Genomic DNA, 19,101 nt, shown 5'->3' on the forward strand with positions numbered 1-19,101 from the left:
GGGTTTTCAGGCATATGCCACTCCACCTGGCTTGATTATATTTTGTAGTTAATGATCACACCTAAATTTCTCCTCCTTTTCTTCTATCAGTACTGGGATGGACATTAGGGCTTCACATGTGCTAATATGTGCTAATAATGTACCATGACCAAGCTACATCTCCAGCCCCTAGTTTTTTTTTTTTTTTTTTTTTTTTTTTTTTAGTTTGAGATGGGGTCTTGCATCAGACTGGTCTTCAATTCCTGAGTTCAAGCAATCCTCATCCTTCGGTCTGGGTCTCCTGCTGGCTTCTATTCCTTTCTTAACTGCTTGCAGTATTTACCTTCACGGTCTCACTAATTTAGTTGACAATGATCTATTCTCTTGGTTACATGCCACAGTATGGCTCATTTCTGCGTGGAACTTTTTCCGTTTTCTTTGGGCACTGGTGGGGTTTTGCTGAGGATTGAATTTAGAGCCTTGAGTGAGGAGTTCTACTGCTACGCCACATTCCCAGTTTTTTTTGTTTTTTTTTTTTTTCAGTTTTAGCAAGAACTTCGAATAATAAGTCTGCTTGCTTGACTCCCCCTTTATTATTTTTTGAAGTAGTGGGGATCAAAAAGTATAGGGCCTCATGCATGCTAGTCAAGCACACCACCACTGAGCAACACCCTAAGCCCCCACCTCAATTATTTAGTATTTAGGGTCTACTAAGTTCCATTCACTGTTCTGCTTTGTGTGTGTTACTGGGGACTGTGCACATGGGAGTTCTACCACCACGCTACATCCCCAGCCCTATTTATTTTGAAACTTATCTCTGTAAGTTGCCTAGAGGTATCTTGATTTTGTGATCCTTCTGCACTGGCCTTCAGAATCTTATAGGAATGTGCCAATGCGTCATGCACACTTTTGTGTGTGTGGTGTTTGAGGTGGAACCCAGGACCTTGCATGTGCTAGGCAAGCACACTACCACTGAGTTACACCCCATTTACACTACCGTTTTGAAGACACAACAGTTAATACACAAAATTCTAGTCTCATGGAGCTATATTCTACTATTTGTTGGAAGACAGAAAAATGAGTACTGTTTCAGAGCCTAAAATACATAAATTAGCTCAGTAGCTTTATTAAGGATTCAATGAATGCATGTTGAATATTTGTATATGGTGAAAGTACTTTGTAATCTGTGAATCACCCCAAATTAAGTCTCCTCTCTTAAGTACTGCATGGCTTTGATTACCTAAGTGAGTTATCAGTTGGCCTTGTTCGTAATTGTACAAGGAAAATAAAGTCACCTACTAGTTGATTATGGGTTCTCCTAAGGAGAGGAGAACTTTAGTTGGCACCTCTTTGTCCCACAGCTGGAAGCAACAAACTCCACCTCAGTGTTTCCTAAATGTGGTACGCGGACCAGCTGCATTAGGATTACTCAAATTGGCAGGTTACCAGGCCTCCAAGTTTAGGAGGGTTACAAATGGGAATCTCAGGAGGAATCAGAATTTGTATGTCTAACAAGCTCCTCAAGTAATGTTGAAGGACTTTAATGTTTTGAGTCACCAACATGTTTCAGCAATACAGCTAGATGGAACTGAAGAACTCTGGAAGCTAAGTAAAGTTCTTTAAAAAGGCAAGTCTAGCCGGACGTGGCGGTGCACACCTGTAATTGCAGCGACTGGAGTGGTTGTGGTGAGGCAGGATTGTAAGTTCGTGGCCAGCCTCAACAGTTTAGAAAGTCCCAAAGAACTCAGTGAGAAACTGTCTCAAAAACAGTAGGGGGTAGGGGTTGGAGTTGTGGCTTAGTGGTAGAGCACTTGCCTAGCATGTGTGAGACTATGGGTTCAATACTCAGCACTATATATATATATATATATATATATATATAAAAGATCCATTGACAACTAAAAAAATTAATAGTAATTATTATTAAAAAAAAAAAAAGGAGGGGGACAAGTCGGGATGTGGTTCAGTGGTTAAGCGTTCTGGGCTCAAACCCTGGCACCCTCCCCAACAATTAAAAAAAAAAAAAAAAAAAAAAAGCCAAGTCTAAGTTCCGTGGGGGAAGTTAGGTCTCTTTCTTTGTGTTGTTTTCATAATGGCAAAAGGATCGCTATTATGCCCATCTTTCACATCGCTACATCCCAAGATTGTTGTGACAACTGTCCGCAGCACCGTTCCCACGAACAGACCCTTGCCTGGGTCCCGAAGCGCTTCCGTCCTTGCCTAACAGTGCAGCTGCACCAGGCCGGTGGGGAAAGGAAGCCAACACACCAGTTTCCGTTGCCAGCAACCAAGATGGCGGCACGAGCGTCGACACCACAAAAACCACATGCCCTGTGCCCCGCCTCAATTCCTCCACCCCGCTCTCACCCGACTTTTGCAAGTCATTATGGGAACCCTCAAAGGTGTAATTCCGCGCTCCTTTAGCGACAGCCCTCCTATCCTTTGTTCTGAGCCCTTTTCCCCATCTACAAAATGTGCTAAAAGGGCTCAACCTATAACACCTCCCGCCACAAACGCACGGCGGAGGTGTCCAGAATGCCAGACAGTAGGGCCTTCTCCCCACTCATTGGTGGGCCCACGCCATGGGGCGGGCGTAGAGACCCATTGGACTGTGGGTCATGTCAGTCTTGGGGATACGGGCGAGGGGAGAAGGAGGCGTATCTAGCCATTGGGCTTCCTCTGCTGTCAATCAGAGCAACATCCGGCGAAGGCCGCGGTTTCGGCTCACTGATTGGAGAAAGTGTTTTCGGTGCCGCGGCGGGCGGGCTTCCGAGTGCAGTGGGAGGAGGGGGCGGGGAGGGAAGCGGAGGCAGGGAGCTCTAGGCCGGCCGGCGGTGGCGGCGAGGCCGGGATTCGGGCTGAAAGCCTGCTGTGGCAGTAGCGGTGGACGCCAAGCTCAGCAGCGGGTACCGGGCATTTTTCCTTTCCCGAGGGGCGGGGCGCGGTCCTGCGGGGTTGAGGCTTATAGGGTGAGGGGTGGCGGGATGTGGCTGACGAGCTGGAGGCGGGAGCCAGGCGACCTAGCGGGGTTTCAGTCGGCGTCGGGCTCTGGGCCTGGTAGGGAAGAGCTGTGGGGCCGAGGAGAAAGCTGGCTCCAGGGTGGGATGGACTGGGAAGGGTTGAGGGCAAGAGAAGGCGTGGTGTTAGGCCGGCTTGCGAGTGGGGTGGGGCCACGGGAACGGAGGGCGGGGTGAGGCTTGCCTTTAAGGGTGGGTCAAGGCCAGGAAGGTAGCACTTGTTCGTTTGCTGCCCCAGAAGGCTACAAGCCGAGGCGCCGAGAGTGGGCATGGCGACTTGGTCCCAGCCGGACTCGGGTATTCGGGGCAGGGTGGGACCGGACTCAAGCCACGGCCTTTTGGCTCTGACTTGGTCTTTAAGGAAGGAACTTTGGTTTCTCGAACTTAACTAGCTTTTGAGGTTTTAGTAACAAGTTGCATGGGAACGGGAGGATAGCGTAAGCAGGAATTCTGGGTTGCATTTGTGTTTACTCGGACCAAGTGAGGGTGTACGCTTGCATGGGCGTGTGTGTGTGTGTAGATCCTGCTTCCCCTTTCGAATGAGGTTGGTGGAGGAGAAGAGAGGGATATGTCTTGGTTTATGTGATTAATGGAAGTTCAAAAGTACAAACTAGAAATTGAAAGGCAAATTTGCCCTCTCCACAGTTGGCATTGTGAGTTGAGAACTTGGCCATATCCTTCTGCTTTGGCTCAGAAGGTCATATGAATGAAGATAAGACCTGCCTATTCAGATTGTGAATACAATCCTATGAAGGCCCCCACCATCCCTCTCTCTCTCTCTCTCTCTCTCTTTTGTGAAGTTGCTAGGAAATGGAAATCAGATTTCAAAGTTGGGAAAACAAAAGGCATTATTCTATTGTGTGCAGTGGTGGGCTGAATGTTGTCCTCAGTTTTTACACACACTCACTCATTAATAATCTCTCCCTCTCCTTTAGAACTGGAAGGGACGCTTGTAAGTAGTTTTCTCCTGAGAGATGGGAAACCAACTTTCCTTTAAGATAGGAAATGGTCTTCTCATGCTAAAAATAGAAGCCGGGTAATGTGTCTGTATGAGGGGGGAAGGGTTGGTAAATCAGACAAAGTTTAAGGTAGTTTGGATGTTCTGGGCATTGTCTTCTTCTCCAAAGCAAGCTACTTTTTAGGGTATTGTAGATTTAATATGCAGTAAGAGATCTTTTGTCATCAAGTCTTTCCTCTTAAAATTGTTCTGTAACAGGTTGCTTTGTTTTTTCCTTAGAGTTTAAGTGGTTGGGTTTGTTTTTGTTTTTGTTTTTTTCTCTATAAAAGTGGCCTTTTAATGTGTTTCCTGCTTTCTGTCATGAACATGGTGTGAAAAGTACGGAATCTTATCTTGTTGCTCTTATGATTCCCATTTCAGGTTTCTCTGGAAACCCCCCTGGTAAGTGTGGAGGAGGCGGGACACTCTGACCCAAGACAAAAGGCCTCTAGCTCCAGCCAAAGAAAATAAACCTTAGGAGGGAGAAGGAAAAAAAAAAAATCATCAGCTGTTCCTGAGAACAGCCTGCAGTGGAATCTACAGAGAGGACAACTAATGTGAGTGAGGAAGTGACTGTATGTGGACTGTGGAGACAGTAAGTCACGTGGGCCCTCAGGGCCTGGACTGGGTTAGGAACAGTTGTACTTTCAGAGGTGAGGTGTCAAGAAGGGAAAAGTGAATGTGGTCTGGAGTGTGGCCTTGGCTCCACAGGGTGTGCTTTCCTCTGGGGACATCAGGGAGCTCAACCCCTGTGTTCTGCCAGGGTGGGGTACAGGGTTTGGCACTGAGGAGGGTAACCTGCTGGCTGGAGCGGCAGAGCAGTGGCCTTGATTTGTCTTTTGGAAGATTTAAAAACCAAAAAGCATAAACATTCTGGTCCTTCAGCAATGCTTTCTCTGAAGAAATACTTAACGGAAGGACTTCTCCAGTTCACCATTCTGCTGAGTCTGATTGGGGTGCGGGTGGACGTGGATACTTACCTGACCTCACAGCTCCCCCCGCTCCGGGAGATCATCCTGGGGCCCAGTTCTGCCTATACTCAGACCCAGTTCCACAACCTGAGGAATACCTTGGATGGCTATGGTATCCACCCCAAGAGCATAGACCTGGACAATTACTTCACTGCCCGGCGGCTCCTCAGTCAGGTGAGGGCCCTGGACAGGTTCCAGGTGCCAACCACTGAGGTAAATGCCTGGCTGGTTCACCGGGACCCGGAGGGGTCTGTCTCTGGCAGCCAGCCCAGCTCAGGCCTCGCCCTCGAGAGTTCCAGTGGCCTCCAAGATGTGACAGGCCCAGACAACGGGGTGCGAGAAAGCGAAACGGAGCAGGGATTCAGTGAAGATTTGGAGGATTTGGGGGCTGTGGCCCCTCCAGTCAGTGGAGACTTAACCAAAGAGGTTAGTGGCCCTGTGGTGGGTGGGTGGGACCTGGGGGTTGGGGAGGAGTGGGCTGGTCCTGATGGACCGTGGTCTCAGCAAATAAGCCCTATAAAAAATCAGACAGGTTCTAGGGGGTCTCAGGCATGGTGCTTGACTGGAAAGGGCTGACTTTAGGATTAGAGGCTGGGAGCATTTCCTTGTGTTGAACCATTGACCCACCTCTAAATGTACTGTCAGGTCAGTGGGAGGTTCATAGAACATGCCAGTGTGTTTACTGCTTGGATTTCAACATGACTGCTGGAGGTCTGAAGTGGGGGAGGGTCATGTTGTGATAGACTTTGATGAAGTGTGTATCTGTTGCTAAGACACATACTGTGTAGCCTCTTGCCTTGAACTTCCCCCAACATAAAAACACATATGTACCCTAAAGTTTTCCTTTGTGGTCAGGCCTCTTGTTTTGAGGTCTTGATAACTCAGCTCTTTCTGGGCCTGAGCCAAGGGGTAGACTTGGATAGTTATTCTTGGCCAGGAAAGGCCAAGGCTCCAATTCTTTGCTAAAGACCCACTGCAGGGAGTGGGGCAGAAAAGGCTGGAAGCTAAAAGAGAAACTATTCTGCCCAACTGTCTCTGAGTTGTCAGAGGCGATCTTTAGCTCCTGTCACTGTTCTGGGCAGAAAGAGGTGCATTTCTGTGCCTTTAATGATGGAAATGGCTAATATTGCCACTGCCTCACCTAAATTATAAAAATGAATTGACTTGCCCCCGCAACCTCAAGAAGCTTGAGAAAGGCTCACTGCATTCTCCTGGCCATTAGGCTGGTTTTCCTGGGGTGGGACATGGAAGGATGTGAAAAGGTGTACAGGTACTGCAGAGCTTGACTCCCTCTGCTTACTAGGTCAGACCATGTTTTGCCTCCCTCCCTGCATTGGAGTCTATTCCTGACCTCAGTTCTCTTTTAGTGACTGGCAGAGAATATGACTTTTTAGGCCCATGATTCTTATCTGGGGGTGACTTTTGCCTCCCCCTTCTGCCCGCAGGAGACAGGTGACAATATCTGGAGACAGTTTCAGTTGTCACAGCTTGGGATGGGTGCTACTGGTATCTAGTGGGTAGAGGTCAAGGATGTTGCTGAACAGCACAGGACAGCCCCCAAACCAGTTTTAGCTCACCTGCAACTATTAGTGGTGCTGAGACTGGGAAGCTTTGCCCTCTGCTCAGCTGGCTTTTATTGGATCTGCTGTGAGACAGGCAAGGATTATCTATCTGATCATGGGAACTAGGAGTGTTTCTTGCTTTTCTGGACCTCTTGTGTTAAATCCTTGCAGTGCCAGTTGGAACCTTATCTCCCTTCTCCATCCCCTTTCGCTGTCCTTCAAGTGGACTCCAGTCTTGACCCAGTGTTCTGAAGAAGCATGCTCCCAGCTTCTAATCTGTGGAATGGGCTTCTCCTAGGAGCCCTACAGGAGTAGCTCCATTCCTGTTGTGGGGAGCTCTCCCTGGATGGAATATGGGATGTTTGGGATGTCATTGGACTGGCCAGGACTGGAGGGTATGGGATGGAACTTTGATCCCCCTTTCCTGTTTCTTGGCCCTCAGTGAAGGTCATGCTTTGCCTGACCCCAGGCCTTCTCTACTCCTTTTGGGAGGTGGGGTGGGTTAGCCTTAGGGGCCCAGGCTGGGATGGGGGAAGGGAGGATTATGATGTGTCTAGAACAATATTTCCTCAGCAACTCAGGGATAAAAATACCCAGGTCCTGAGCATGTGACAGGCACTGCTGGAGCCGGTATTATCCCTGGGGTGGTAGCACTCCCCTGCTGCCAGGCCTATTCGATGGACAGCTATAGCCTAGGCCCTTCTCAGGGATAGGATTCCCCTCAAGGTTGGCACTCTGCCCAGAGCAGGGGGTGGCCTGTTTACAGCTCTTTCCAGGCTAGGAGCAGGCTGTGACCAGGGAGAACACAGTGTCTCTCCGATATGACCTTAGGCTCCAGGGGAGCAGCAATAGTGAGGAGGGAGCTAAATTTCTCCCTGAGAAACCAATTCAGGGAGTCTAAAGTATGATCCTGATTCAGCCAGGGGCCTTCCCCACCCCCCCTTCCTTGATTTGGAGAGATGAGAGGGGTCAGGCAGAGAATGCTGTTTTAAAAAGCCGGGGGGGGGGGGGGGGGAGTGGGACACCTGTCTCCCTGTGTGCTGTGTTTTCAGGGTTGTGTGTCCCCTTCTCCTGCTTGGGGCTAGGCCCAGCCAGCACTGTGACATCCTTGCACGTGTGTGAAAATGGCTTTCCCTTTCCTCCAGTCTGGCCTGTTTTAGGGTGACAAAGCTCCTGGCCCCTTTTTTTTTTTTTTTTGGCTTGGGTGCCCTGGGTTCCTGCCCAGCCTAGTTTGTGATTCCTGGCCTTAAGGACTGGCCACAGCCTTCCTAAGAAATGGGAAAACTCTTTTGACTTCCCAGCAAAGAATTTAGATTCCCGGCGAAGCTGCAGGAGGAGTGTCTGCCCAGTCAAGTGGGCTGGAGGAGCAAAATGCGACAGGAGGGAGGAGAGTGGCACCCCTTCCCCCAGGGCCCTCTCACTGCGCCACCCCAGCTGACTGACTGGGTTGGGTGGGGCTGCCCGCCCCTGGGTGCATCTCCTCAAGGAGACGGAGGCGGCCCAGGGATGGGCTGGTTCCTTGCGGCAGCTTCTCCAGCTGCCCTGGTGCAGAGATTGGCTCCCGTCCGCAGCTAGGTAACAGGCGGTGGGAGGGGATTGGCTCCTTCTGCATCTCCAGCGGAGACTTGGGGGAGGAGATTGGCTCCTGGCGCAGCCTAGGTAACGACAGTGGGAGGGGATTGGCTCTTTCCGCAGCCCAGCTGCTGACCTGGGGGAGGGGATTGGCTCTCTGCAGCCTCAGCAGTGACCTGCGGGGTGGGAGGGGGAGGGGATTGGCTCCTTGCTGCAGCCTAGGTAACAAGTTTGGGGGGCGTGGGAGGGGGAGAGAGGGAGGAGCGGGAGGATAGGTCCAGGAGGGAGCTCGCTTTCCTCTGCAGCGTGAGCACGGAGCATGGGGTGGGAGTCCCGACTCACTGCAGCCTCTGCGGTGAGCTCAGGGTGGGGGCTGCCGGGCGCCTGAGTGGAACTGGGGTTGCGAGGTGGGAGGGGGCTGCTCCAGGATGGAGGAAGGGGGCTGGGCTGGGCCGCCCAGGCAGCAGCACGGGCGGGGCACCCTTCTCGGGCCCCTCGGAGCTAGCAAGGGGCCACCCTTCCAGCCTGGTGTGCTCCCTGCAAGCCAAGAGCTCCTTGCAGCCCCCTGTCCGGCCTCCCGGCACCGGCTGCCCTGGGGCTCCTCTCGCAGACCATGACCCGCCTGGACCGCAGCTCTCACGGTGGTGGGGGCCATGTCAAAAGCAGCCGGCCCCTTAACTCTTTGCTGGCTGGTCACCGGGTGGCCCAGCCCCCCTCTGCTCCTGGGTCCAGGGCTTCTGTTCAGGTTGGTGTATGGTGGGAGACTGAAGGGGAGAGGTCCACGTGGGAGGTCTTAGGGTCGGGAGGGTTATGGTGGGAAAGGGTACTGTGCCCTGTTGAGGGCTAGGGAGGTGTCTGCTCTAAGGATATTGCTTTCTGGAAAGTATGTGCTTTTTAATCCTGAATGGATTAGCACTTGAGTCTTCCCTTGTGGGGAAGACTCTTGTCAGAGGGGGCAGCATGTTTAGGAAGCCCAAATGGCTCTACTTATCAGGGTTCTGTGCTGGTAGCAGTGGGGGTAGCAGTTGGTGCCGGAACTGTTCAGGAGCCACGGGGCAGAGCAGGAGGGAGGCATTTTGTTGCCCAAGGTGGCGATGGGAACTGAGCAGTGATGGGAGCTATGTCCTTGAGTGGGTTGACTGATGGGGAGCCAGTGAGACCTAGGGTGTGGTGTGAAAGGGAATCAGTGAGAGAGCACTGGCGTGAGGGGACACCGGGCTGGCCTAGGCAGGGGTGGAGTGTCCAGTAGGAATCATCTGACTGCCTGAGGCTCCCCTGGGATGGAGGCAGCTTGCTTGGATCAGCTGAGATGGGGATTCTGGCAGGGATGGATACTGAGGTGAGCCTGGGCTTTAAGAGTTGTGGGTGTTCAAGCTTACTCCTGCTGTCAGCCAGGGAAGGGGGAAAGACTGGAGGAAGGGCTAGAGACAGCTTGTCATTGTCATTGGTTGCATCAGGTGGTTGGAAATGCAGGGATTTTCCTCTCTCAGCCACCCCACCCCTTTATGCAAATGCAGTGGCACCACAGGCTGATGCAAGCTTGGCCCCTGCTAAGCAATTCTGCACAAGTTTGCCCTTGCATGCCATGGCCAGCCTCCTACAAACCATGTTTTCAGGGTTCCCATTTTCAAAAGGAGAGGTGTTTCCTGATGCCTCCTCCTTTTTAAAGTAGGGGTGAGGTGGCCCTGCCCTTCAGCCTGGGTGTGTCTCTGGTCCAGATCTTTAAACCTGCAGACCTGTGCGGTGGTGGCTTTTGCTAGTGGCTGTCTTGTTTGGGGGGTGGTTGTAGTGCCTGGAGTATATGAATGAAGTCTTGTTGGTGCAGAGGAACCGGGGGTGGGGGGGTAAAGGCAGCAGGCATAGGACTAGGAGGGCCCACACCCAGGACTAACTGGAGTGATGCTAGGAGGGACCTCTGAGGGACAGGACAGGGAGGGGCCCCTGGAACCTCAGAGCTAAAGTCACGGTGGTCTGTCTTTCAGGACATAGATCTGATTGACATCCTTTGGCGGCAGGATATTGATCTGGGGGCTGGGCGTGAGGTTTTTGACTACAGTCATCGCCAGAAGGAGCAGGATGTGGATAAGGAGCTGCGAGATGGAGGCGAGCAGGCGAACACCTGGGCAGGCGAGGGTGCGGAAGCTCTGGCCCGAGACCTGCTAGTGGACGGAGAGACGGGGGAGAGTTTCCCTGCACAGGTACCACTGCCTCTGCTCACTGGCCTCACTTCTCCCTACACCCCCAAGACTCACCAGGCTGAAGTTCTTCCAGAAACTTACCCTTAAAGAAGGCAGGTTGTGCCTGTGGGGTGGACATGAATGTCTATTTTGGGTTGTGGTCTGTAAGTCACAGTGGCTTGGCTGCAGAAGGGGGTGGGGATGGCAGCAGAGCCAGAAGTGCCAGGCCTTGGCAGCAGTGCAGAGGAGCCAGAGCATCTCGAATCTTCTGCTTGTACCAGGATTCTTCCACCCTACTGTTGTCCCTAGGAGTTTGGGACTTGGGGCCTGCCATTAACTGGGAATGGGAGGAAGACTACAGGCCTGCAGCTGTGCTGGGGAAGAGGTGTCAAGCCCAGGCAGCCAGGGCCCAGGTCAGCCAGACTTACAGTTGCTGTTGCCACAGGTGCCTGGTGGGGAGGACCAGACGGCCCTGTCCCTGGAAGAGTGCCTTAGGCTGCTGGAGGCCACCTGCCCCTTTGGGGAGAATGCCGAGGTGAGCAGGACCAGGGAAAGCCCACCAAGTGAACAGGGCAGGCTGCACATGGCATGTTACTCCATGGCTGTCTACAGGGCCAACTCTCGGTTCTGGCCTTGTCCTGACTGCTGTGGGTAAATGCAGAGGAAGGAAGAAACCAGGAAGCCAGGTTGTAGTGGCTGGGAGGAAAGCAGAAGGTGGTCTTTCCTTCTCCAGTTGAAGCCTCTGTGTTCTGCCCTAGTTCCCAGCAAACGTCGCCAGCATAACAGAAGCAGTGCCTAGTGAGAGCGAGCCCCCCGCTCTTCAAAACAGCCTCTTGTCTCCTCTCCTGACGGGGACAGAGTCACCATTTGATTTGGAACAGCAGTGGCAAGATCTCATGTCCATCATGGAAATGCAGGTAGGGCTGTCCCAACAGCACAGACCTACAGGGTTTTGTGTAGTGTGTCCTAGTACACAGTCACCTGTATCTCTCAGGAGAGAGGAACACTTTTTCTGGCTGATACATAAGAAAGTGGGGGTACTGAGAGGAAACCTGTCCAGGTGTGTTCTTGGGACCTGAAGTCAGGGTGGGGTTTAGGTTAAAACCCAGGTCTGGGCCTTCCAAAGCAGAGCCTGCCTCCTAGGTGCACCTTCTTTCTTTTTCTCAAGGCAGATAGTCCCTTGACTGTGTGATCTAGAGTTCAGCATTAAAGATGACTGAAGTTTGAAATGGAATCTATTATAAGCATTTGTGAATATGTCAAAGTGAATCCCAACTATCAAGTATAACTATAATGCACTGATAAGAAATTTAAAAAAAAAATAGCTGACATTCACATAGTGCTTTACATCCATTATCATCTGACTTGCTCTCAAAATCATCCAGTCAGCCCTTTATTATTTTAAATGTGAGGATATTAAAGCTCAGAGAGGTTAGGTGATAAGCCCATGGACACATAGCACCATGGTGTGGCTAGGTTTTCTGATTCAAGTCTAGGTATTCTTTTCAAAGTGCTAGTGTTCTCTTCATCTCCAAGATGGGGGTCTGGTCACACAGGGACCAGGAGTAGGCCAATCCTGCACTGGGGTGGAGTCCACACAAAGGAACCCACTTCTGCCAGGCCTAGTGGTCCAAGTATGACCAGGAGCCAGTACTGGAGTTTGCTTTCCATTCTCTTGCCCTTGAGCCCAGGCAGCTGGACTCTGGTGGGGACCTGCAGGGTGTGGACCTGGGGGAAGAGTCTGCTCCTAGTAAACAGTGTGCTCTTCTCCCTCCCAGGCCATGGAAGTGAACACATCAGCAAGTGAAATCCTGTACAATGCCCCTCCTGGGGACCCACTGAGCACCAACTACAGCCTTGCCCCCAACACTCCCATCAATCAGAATGTCAGCCTGCATCAGGCATCCCTGGGGGGCTGCAGCCAGGACTTTTCCCTCTTCAGCCCTGAGGTGGAGAACTTGCCTGTAGCCAACAGTTCCACACTGCTCCCGCTGGTCCCCAGCAACTCCACCAGCCTCAACTCCACCTTCAGCTCCACCAACCTGGCAGGGCTCTTCTTTCCACCCCAGCTCAATGGCACAGCCAATGACACAGCAGGCCCAGAGCTGCCTGACCCACTGGGGGGCCTGTTAGACGAAGCCATGCTGGACGAGATCAGCCTGATGGACTTGGCCATCGAGGAGGGCTTCAACCCTGTCCAGGCCTCTCAGCTCGAGGAGGAGTTTGATTCAGACTCAGGCCTCTCCTTGGATTCCAGCCACAGCCCTTCCTCCCTGAGCAGCTCTGAAGGCAGCTCTTCTTCCTCCTCTTCCTCCTCTTCCTCCTCTTCTGCCTCTTCCTCAGCCTCTTCCTCCTTTTCTGAGGAAGGTGCTGTTGGCTACAGCTCTGACTCTGAGACCGTGGATCTGGAAGAGGCTGAGGGCGCGGTGGGCTACCAGCCTGAGTATTCCAAGTTCTGCCGCATGAGCTACCAGGATCCGTCTCAGCTCTCCTGCCTGCCCTACTTGGAGCATGTGGGCCATAACCACACGTACAACATGGCGCCCAGTGCCCTTGACTCTGCTGACCTGCCACCACCCAGCACCCTAAAGAAAGGCAGCAAGGAGAAGCAGGCCGATTTCCTGGACAAACAGATGAGCCGGGACGAGCACAGAGCCCGTGCCATGAAGATCCCCTTTACCAACGACAAGATCATCAACCTTCCTGTGGAGGAGTTCAACGAACTACTGTCCAAGTACCAGCTGAGTGAGGCCCAGCTGAGCCTCATCCGGGACATCCGACGTCGGGGCAAGAACAAGATGGCAGCGCAGAACTGCCGCAAGCGCAAGCTGGACACCATTCTGAACCTGGAGCGGGACGTGGAGGACCTGCAGCGTGATAAGGCCCGACTCCTGCGGGAGAAGGTGGAGTTCCTACGGTCGCTGCGGCAGATGAAGCAGAAGGTCCAGAGCCTGTACCAGGAGGTGTTTGGGCGGCTGCGGGATGAGAACGGGCGGCCCTACTCGCCCAGTCAGTATGCGCTCCAGTATGCCGGGGACGGCAGTGTGCTCCTCATTCCCCGCACGATGGCTGACCAGCAGGCCCGGCGGCAGGAGAGGAAGCCAAAGGACCGGAGAAAGTGAGCTTGGGGAGGCAGGGGGTGATGCTCACCAAGACTGAAACTTGAGAAGGGCTGGGCCTGGACCTGGACCTACAGCGGGGACTTCATTGCCTTCTTATCCAATATATCTTCTCAGATGGGATGACTGCGGGTCAGTGTACAGGAAGAGGCGGGCGCAGGCGCTATCTGGCTCAGCTTCCCCCGGTGGGGTGGGCGGAAGTGGCCAGACCACCTGGGTGGTCGAGGTCCACCCCTACCCCTTTGTGGTGAGGAATGTGTGGTGCCAGCCTTGCTGGAGGTAGAGGAGCAGGGTAGAGCGAAGGCCGACAAAGGGAAGGGACTTGTGACAGGAGAGTGAAGTAGAACGTTTTATTCCTAGAAGGAAAGGAAGGAAACCCAAAAAATCAAAGCGGTCAGAAAATCAAAGGGAAGGTTAAGGTGGGCTTTGGCCAGGATTCCAGGCAACAGGTTTGAGCAACTCTGGTGGGCCTAGGTTACGTGTGTGGGAAACCCCATTTCACCCGAGGGGTTCACCGACACAGGGTGGGATTGGGGAGGGGCTTTGTTAAACTCTGTTCCTTGCACTTGGCATCCCTGAAGGGAGCGCTTGGATTTCACCTGTACCGTTTGTTGAATGGGAGCCGTGGGGAACCAACACTGGCTTGTTGGTTTAGGGCCAGAGGGCAAAGGGAACAGAAGAGGGTCATGTGTTGCAGCAGCCCCAACACCAAGCATGTCACTCACTGCCCTGCCACTGCCATCTCCCTCTGTGCTCCAGCCCCCAAGCTGAGGCTCCTACTGTCCATCAGAGCCTGCATGGAAATGCCGTACTCTTCCCACTGCTGCCCTGCTGCTGCCTTTGTGTTCCTGCCGCTCTCTGGGAGTGGGGTGCTGAGCTGGTAGTGCTTGGGACTGGGCCTGTGGCTTCCTCTTTTGGGAGCTGCTCTGGAGGCAGGGGAGATGATATGGAGGGAGAAGCTAGGGCAGCAAGCTTCAGGCAGTGTTCAGCACAACTGGGGAGTGATTCTTCCCTCAGGCCTCGGCCTACCAACAACTGGGCTTGTCACTGGGGAAAAAAACAAACAAAAAACCCTACAAAACCCAGCAACAAGAAACTAGCCCTCTTAGAATTTCTTGCGCTTTGTTTTTTAGGGCTTGTGCCCTGTTTCACTTCTAGGGTCTAGAATGCTTGTGTTGAGTAAGAAGGAGGTGACCCACTATTCAAAGCTGCTAAATGTTCTCTTTGCCATAAAGACTCCGTGTAACTGTGTGAACACTTGGGATTTTTTTCTCCTCTATCCTGAGGTCTTGTCTGCTTTCTTTTTTGGGTTTCTTTTCTAGGAGAATGAGAAGTGCATGTACTGGGCCGAGAGCACCCTCCCCCAGGCTCTCGGCCCCAGGCAGCTTCTCCACAGCCCCAGCTCAGCCTGGGCTCCTGGAACACTGCCTGGGGGAGGCGGCAAGGGGAGCACCGAGTGGCCAGATGGTTCCAGGACCACAATGTCTATTTGTAACTGTTTGCCACTGCTGCCCCCACCCCTGTTTGGCTCTGGAGTTGTCTGCCCCAGATTAGCAGGAGCGAGTTGTGGGGGAAAGCACTGATTCCCCTCCCCATGGGGTGGGGGGGAGTTCCTAGCTGAGCAGTAGGGATAGAAGGCGAGAGCCTGGGAGTGCTTTTTATAAATTATTTTCCTTGTAGATTTTATTTTTAATTTATCTCTGTGACCTGCCAGGGAGAGGAGAGAAAAAAGATGCTGTGAGCACATGACAAAATAAAATAAAATAAAATGGATGATTCATTCTCAAGTGCAATTTCTCCCCACTTGGAATTCAAATTGAGAGTAAAGGAAATGGGTCCCATGGGGGGAGGATTGGCCATTGTGTGTTATGGAGTGTTATTCCCACTCCAGTGGGAAAGTGGAGAGCTGGGGAGGCTGACAATGGGAAATTTTAAAAGGAGTCTAAGTGGCCGTGTTGAACCTATCAGGCAGGTGTTATATGTCATCACAGGGTTTGCCAGCTGAATCTTCTCATGAAGGATTCACAATATTTTTAAAAATTATTTTTAGTTGTAGATGGACTCAATGCCTTTATTTATCTGGTGCTGAGACTTGAACCCAGTGCCTCAACACGTGCTAGGCAAGCATTCTACCACTGAGCCACAACCCCAGCCCAAGATTCACAATTCTTTGGGCAGAGCTAGGATAGGTGGAGGAGGTGCTACCTGGCCTATCTCCTTATCTGTCTACAAGTTAGAGACTGACTGCACCCCCATCTTCATACTGGGGATTGAACCCGGGGTTGCTTCACTGCTGAATTACATTCCCAAGCCCTTTTTATTTTTTGAGATATGGTCTTGCTAAGTTGCACAGGCTGGCCTTGAACTTGTGGTCCTCTTGCCTCAAGTCTACAGTTGCTTGGATTATAGGCTACAAATTGCCTTTTAAAATTTGACTACTGTTATTTCATAACAGCCCCACCACCAAAGAGGTCCAGAGCATTGGCATAACCATGTAACAAAAAGGGCCACAGAATCAGAAAAGCAGGAAGCCAGGCGCCATAGTTGAAGACACACTGGGAAAAAACCCTCCCTAGCTAAGGTGACTAGAATCTGTTCTCCCTTCAAACACCCATTCTAACATGGTGGCACACATCTATACTCCCAGTGACTCAGGCTGAGGCAGGAGGATTACAAATTTTAGGACAGCCTCAACTTTGCAAGACCCTTCTTAAGGGGGAAGGGGGGGTGGAGTACAGCTTGTGAGCACTCTCAGATATTACGTGTAACCTGGCTCAGCTCAGTCCTCTTAATGCTACTAGAGATATCCTAAAGGGTAGAAGAGAATTCTAAAAGTTAAAGGGACAGGGGTATTAAAAGTGAAATTTGAAAAAAACCTTAATTCATGGTGATAGGTTAAAAAAATACAAATCATACATAAAAGTAAAATTCAGTTGTGTTGTATCCATTCTACCTCTGCCCCTTTGTCTTATCTCAATGTATTTTTGTTATAATAGCCATACAGAGATGGACAGGTTTTTCCAGGATCATGCTGATTAGTTCACCTCTTTTTGCTGCTGGCAGGTAGAATGGGTATTAAAACCTCCAGGCTTTTTGTGGTACAAGACAGGACTCTGGTTAGGTCTGAGGAAGCGCTGCTACTGCTAATCCACCCATCTAAGTCAGAAGTGAGAAAAGATCCTGGTGTTGAGGCAGGGAGATGAGCTCTTCTTGGTCTTGACTAAGCACCCATCTCTCTAGATCTGCTTTTGGGTGGGTGTGAGAAAGCTAGCTTTGTCTGGACTTCAGCAAAATGATTTTTCTGTCTTATTTTTGTAAGGAGATGGAAGTGGACTCACTGTTTCAAATGACCCCTGCCTGGATCTCACCATTGAAGCCGGGGCTATTTCAATATCCATGAAAACAATTACAGAACTGAGGAGCAAAATTGTGATCTAGAGGTATGCTTTAGTGTCAAGACCTGGCCTCCATGGCAGACTCACCCATTCTTCCTGGGAAAAGCTGAACAATAGTCAAACACTGGTTCCCTTGAAGTCCTGCTTTTCCTCAGGCTTTTCTTACCCCCAGCTAAACCAGACCTTGCTGTGCTCAGGCTTGTCTGGCAAATAGCTAGAATAAGTGCCCTGCAATAAAAGAAAATGCCCCTACCACCCTCAAGACTCCTATCTCATCTTATGGGCTTTGATTAAGGACAACTTAAGCTTACATTAAGAATTTAGGGCACTACCTAGTGAACAGTTGAAGAGCAAGAAATCTATTCCCATATTGATGCTTCCTGTGTACAAATACGGGTACTAGACGGATGTCAGCCTTTCCAGAATCCATTTTCCCAGTCAAGTGTACAACTATGTGGCAAAACCCATGTGCTTGATTAAATCATCAGCAGTGGATGAGTCTTGTTTTCCTATCACTAATCCATCTCGTAAGTGAAGTGAAAACTTTGACTTATCATTTTGTCAATGTACCAAGAATCATCACCTTTTTGCCTTTATTTTCTTCTTACCCAAGTCAATCATCTTTGCCTATGGTTTCAACTTTGTAGTGGAGGATGAGAAAGCTCTTGTCTGCCTGAACTGAGAAACAGTCTAGTGTATGAGTTGTCTCTGGAGTGAGAACAGAACATTGCTAAAGAGGATTATTTGCAAAGTCAGTTGGATAGAAGCCCTCATTTTCCTACCTGAGTGCACAAAAACACCAACACAGTAGTCTTAAAGCTGCTTCTTTTCCAATCTAACCTATATTGCAGAATGGTAATAGGCTGTACATCACTCTTAATCCCTTATTATTATTATTTCAATTAAGAAAAGGAATTGAGCATTCTGACTTTTGTTTTAAACACAGGTTCAATTGAACAGTTGATTAAATCTCCCAATCCTCAGCAGGGGCTGAAGGAGTAAGTGAAACAGTGGGCTAGTGTTTCAGAGCTGGGCCTCCTGAGTTGCTCAGCCTAACCTTAGGCTATATATACAGCAAACAGGGCAGGTTTAGTCAAAGCTAACTAAGATTTAAAAATGCATTTGGGAGCTGGGCATGGTGGTGCGTGCCTGTAATCCTAGCGACTTGGGAGGCTGAGGCTGGAGGATCCCGTGTTCGAGGCCAGCCTCAGCAATTTAGTGAGACCCTCAGCAACTTAGACCTTGTCTCAAAATAAAAAATAAAGAGGACTGAGAATGTAGCTCAATGGTAAAGTGCTCCTGAGATCAGTCTCCAGCAAAAAGAAAAAAAATACTGCCTTACAGACCACTCTGCTTGCCCCCACAGTCAGTGTATTGTGCTTTTCATCCCAGCAGGGTAGTTATCAGATTTCACTTGCTTTCAACATTTAGCAGCTTATTCAGTTGGAAACTTATAAGAACAAGACCAGTTAAGTCATCCTTGTAAGAGATTATACACTGGAGAGGGAAGAAAATTTCCATGTTGCATAGAGCCAATTCAAGGTGATGTGCAGATATCACAGAGACTGAGAGCTGTCAATCTTGGCATCTTAATTGCCAAATCTTAATCCCACAGCAAAACACTAGAATGCTTCTACCTGATAATTGCTTCCTATGCCAAAAGCCAAGACTCTTGTACCAGGTTGAATACTTGTTCAGTAGTGATACTTGTACAGCCAAGCATCACATGATTCAGTCAATGACAACCTGCATACCTAAAAGTCATACCATATAACAGACTATGTCCAGGTTGGTTAAGTATAATTTATGATGTTCATATAACTATGAAATCACCTAATGATATATTTCTCAGTACATAGCCCATTAAGTGAGGAAAACCCTGAGCCTACACTTAGTCCCATCAGTTGTAAGTTTCAAGTGAGAGTACCTCATAAGAAGATCCCATTTGCACATCAGATTAATCCTAGCTCCATAGTTCAGGATCTGGAACTACAACAAAGAGCTAGGGTGTGGATTTCACAGTTCTAGTTCTGAAATATTCTGGAGTGGCAATTTCATTTTATTTCCCCTTTTACTATAAGAGAAATATACAGATTCCCAATGCCTTAGGTTACAAAATATAAGGATGTGCTGAGCACCCATGGACAAACACCAGAAGTTAAAAATCAAATGAAGCTGAATATGACCACCATAAAATTAAGTTCTGGAATATAAGATTTTATCTAGAAATAAAAATCCAGCTACTAAAAATTATTTGAAATTGGTAGTCAAAACTTTTTAAAAAGCTGGGTGTAATCCCAGCAATTTGGGAG

General features: G+C 50.2%; 1 protein-coding gene across 5 annotated transcripts; it reads left to right on the plus strand.

Moving 5' to 3' along the window:
- Positions 1 to 2,740: 2,740 nt before the first annotated feature.
- On the plus strand, positions 2,741 to 15,174 carry NFE2L1 (NFE2 like bZIP transcription factor 1). Of its 5 annotated transcripts, none has more exons than XM_079133056.1 (6): positions 2,741 to 2,885; positions 4,375 to 5,390; positions 10,081 to 10,296; positions 10,721 to 10,810; positions 11,034 to 11,192; positions 12,054 to 15,174. In XM_079133056.1, exons 2-6 carry the CDS (start codon positions 4,881 to 4,883, stop codon positions 13,395 to 13,397), a joined length of 2,319 nt encoding a protein of 772 aa, XP_078989182.1. In that variant the 5' UTR covers positions 2,741 to 2,885; positions 4,375 to 4,880; the 3' UTR covers positions 13,398 to 15,174. The 5 variants fall into 5 exon arrangements, with proteins under 5 accessions (XP_078989182.1, XP_078989183.1, XP_078989181.1 ...); XM_079133057.1 differs by lacking the exon at positions 2,741 to 2,885 and adding an exon at positions 3,164 to 3,293 and having other exon boundaries at positions 10,114 to 10,296; XM_079133055.1 differs by lacking the exon at positions 2,741 to 2,885 and adding an exon at positions 3,165 to 3,293.
- Positions 15,175 to 19,101: the final 3,927 nt, after the last annotated feature.

This window comes from Sciurus vulgaris (assembly GCF_902686455.1).
Source record: "Sciurus vulgaris genome assembly, chromosome: 3".
Classification (NCBI taxonomy): domain Eukaryota; kingdom Metazoa; phylum Chordata; class Mammalia; order Rodentia; family Sciuridae; genus Sciurus; species Sciurus vulgaris.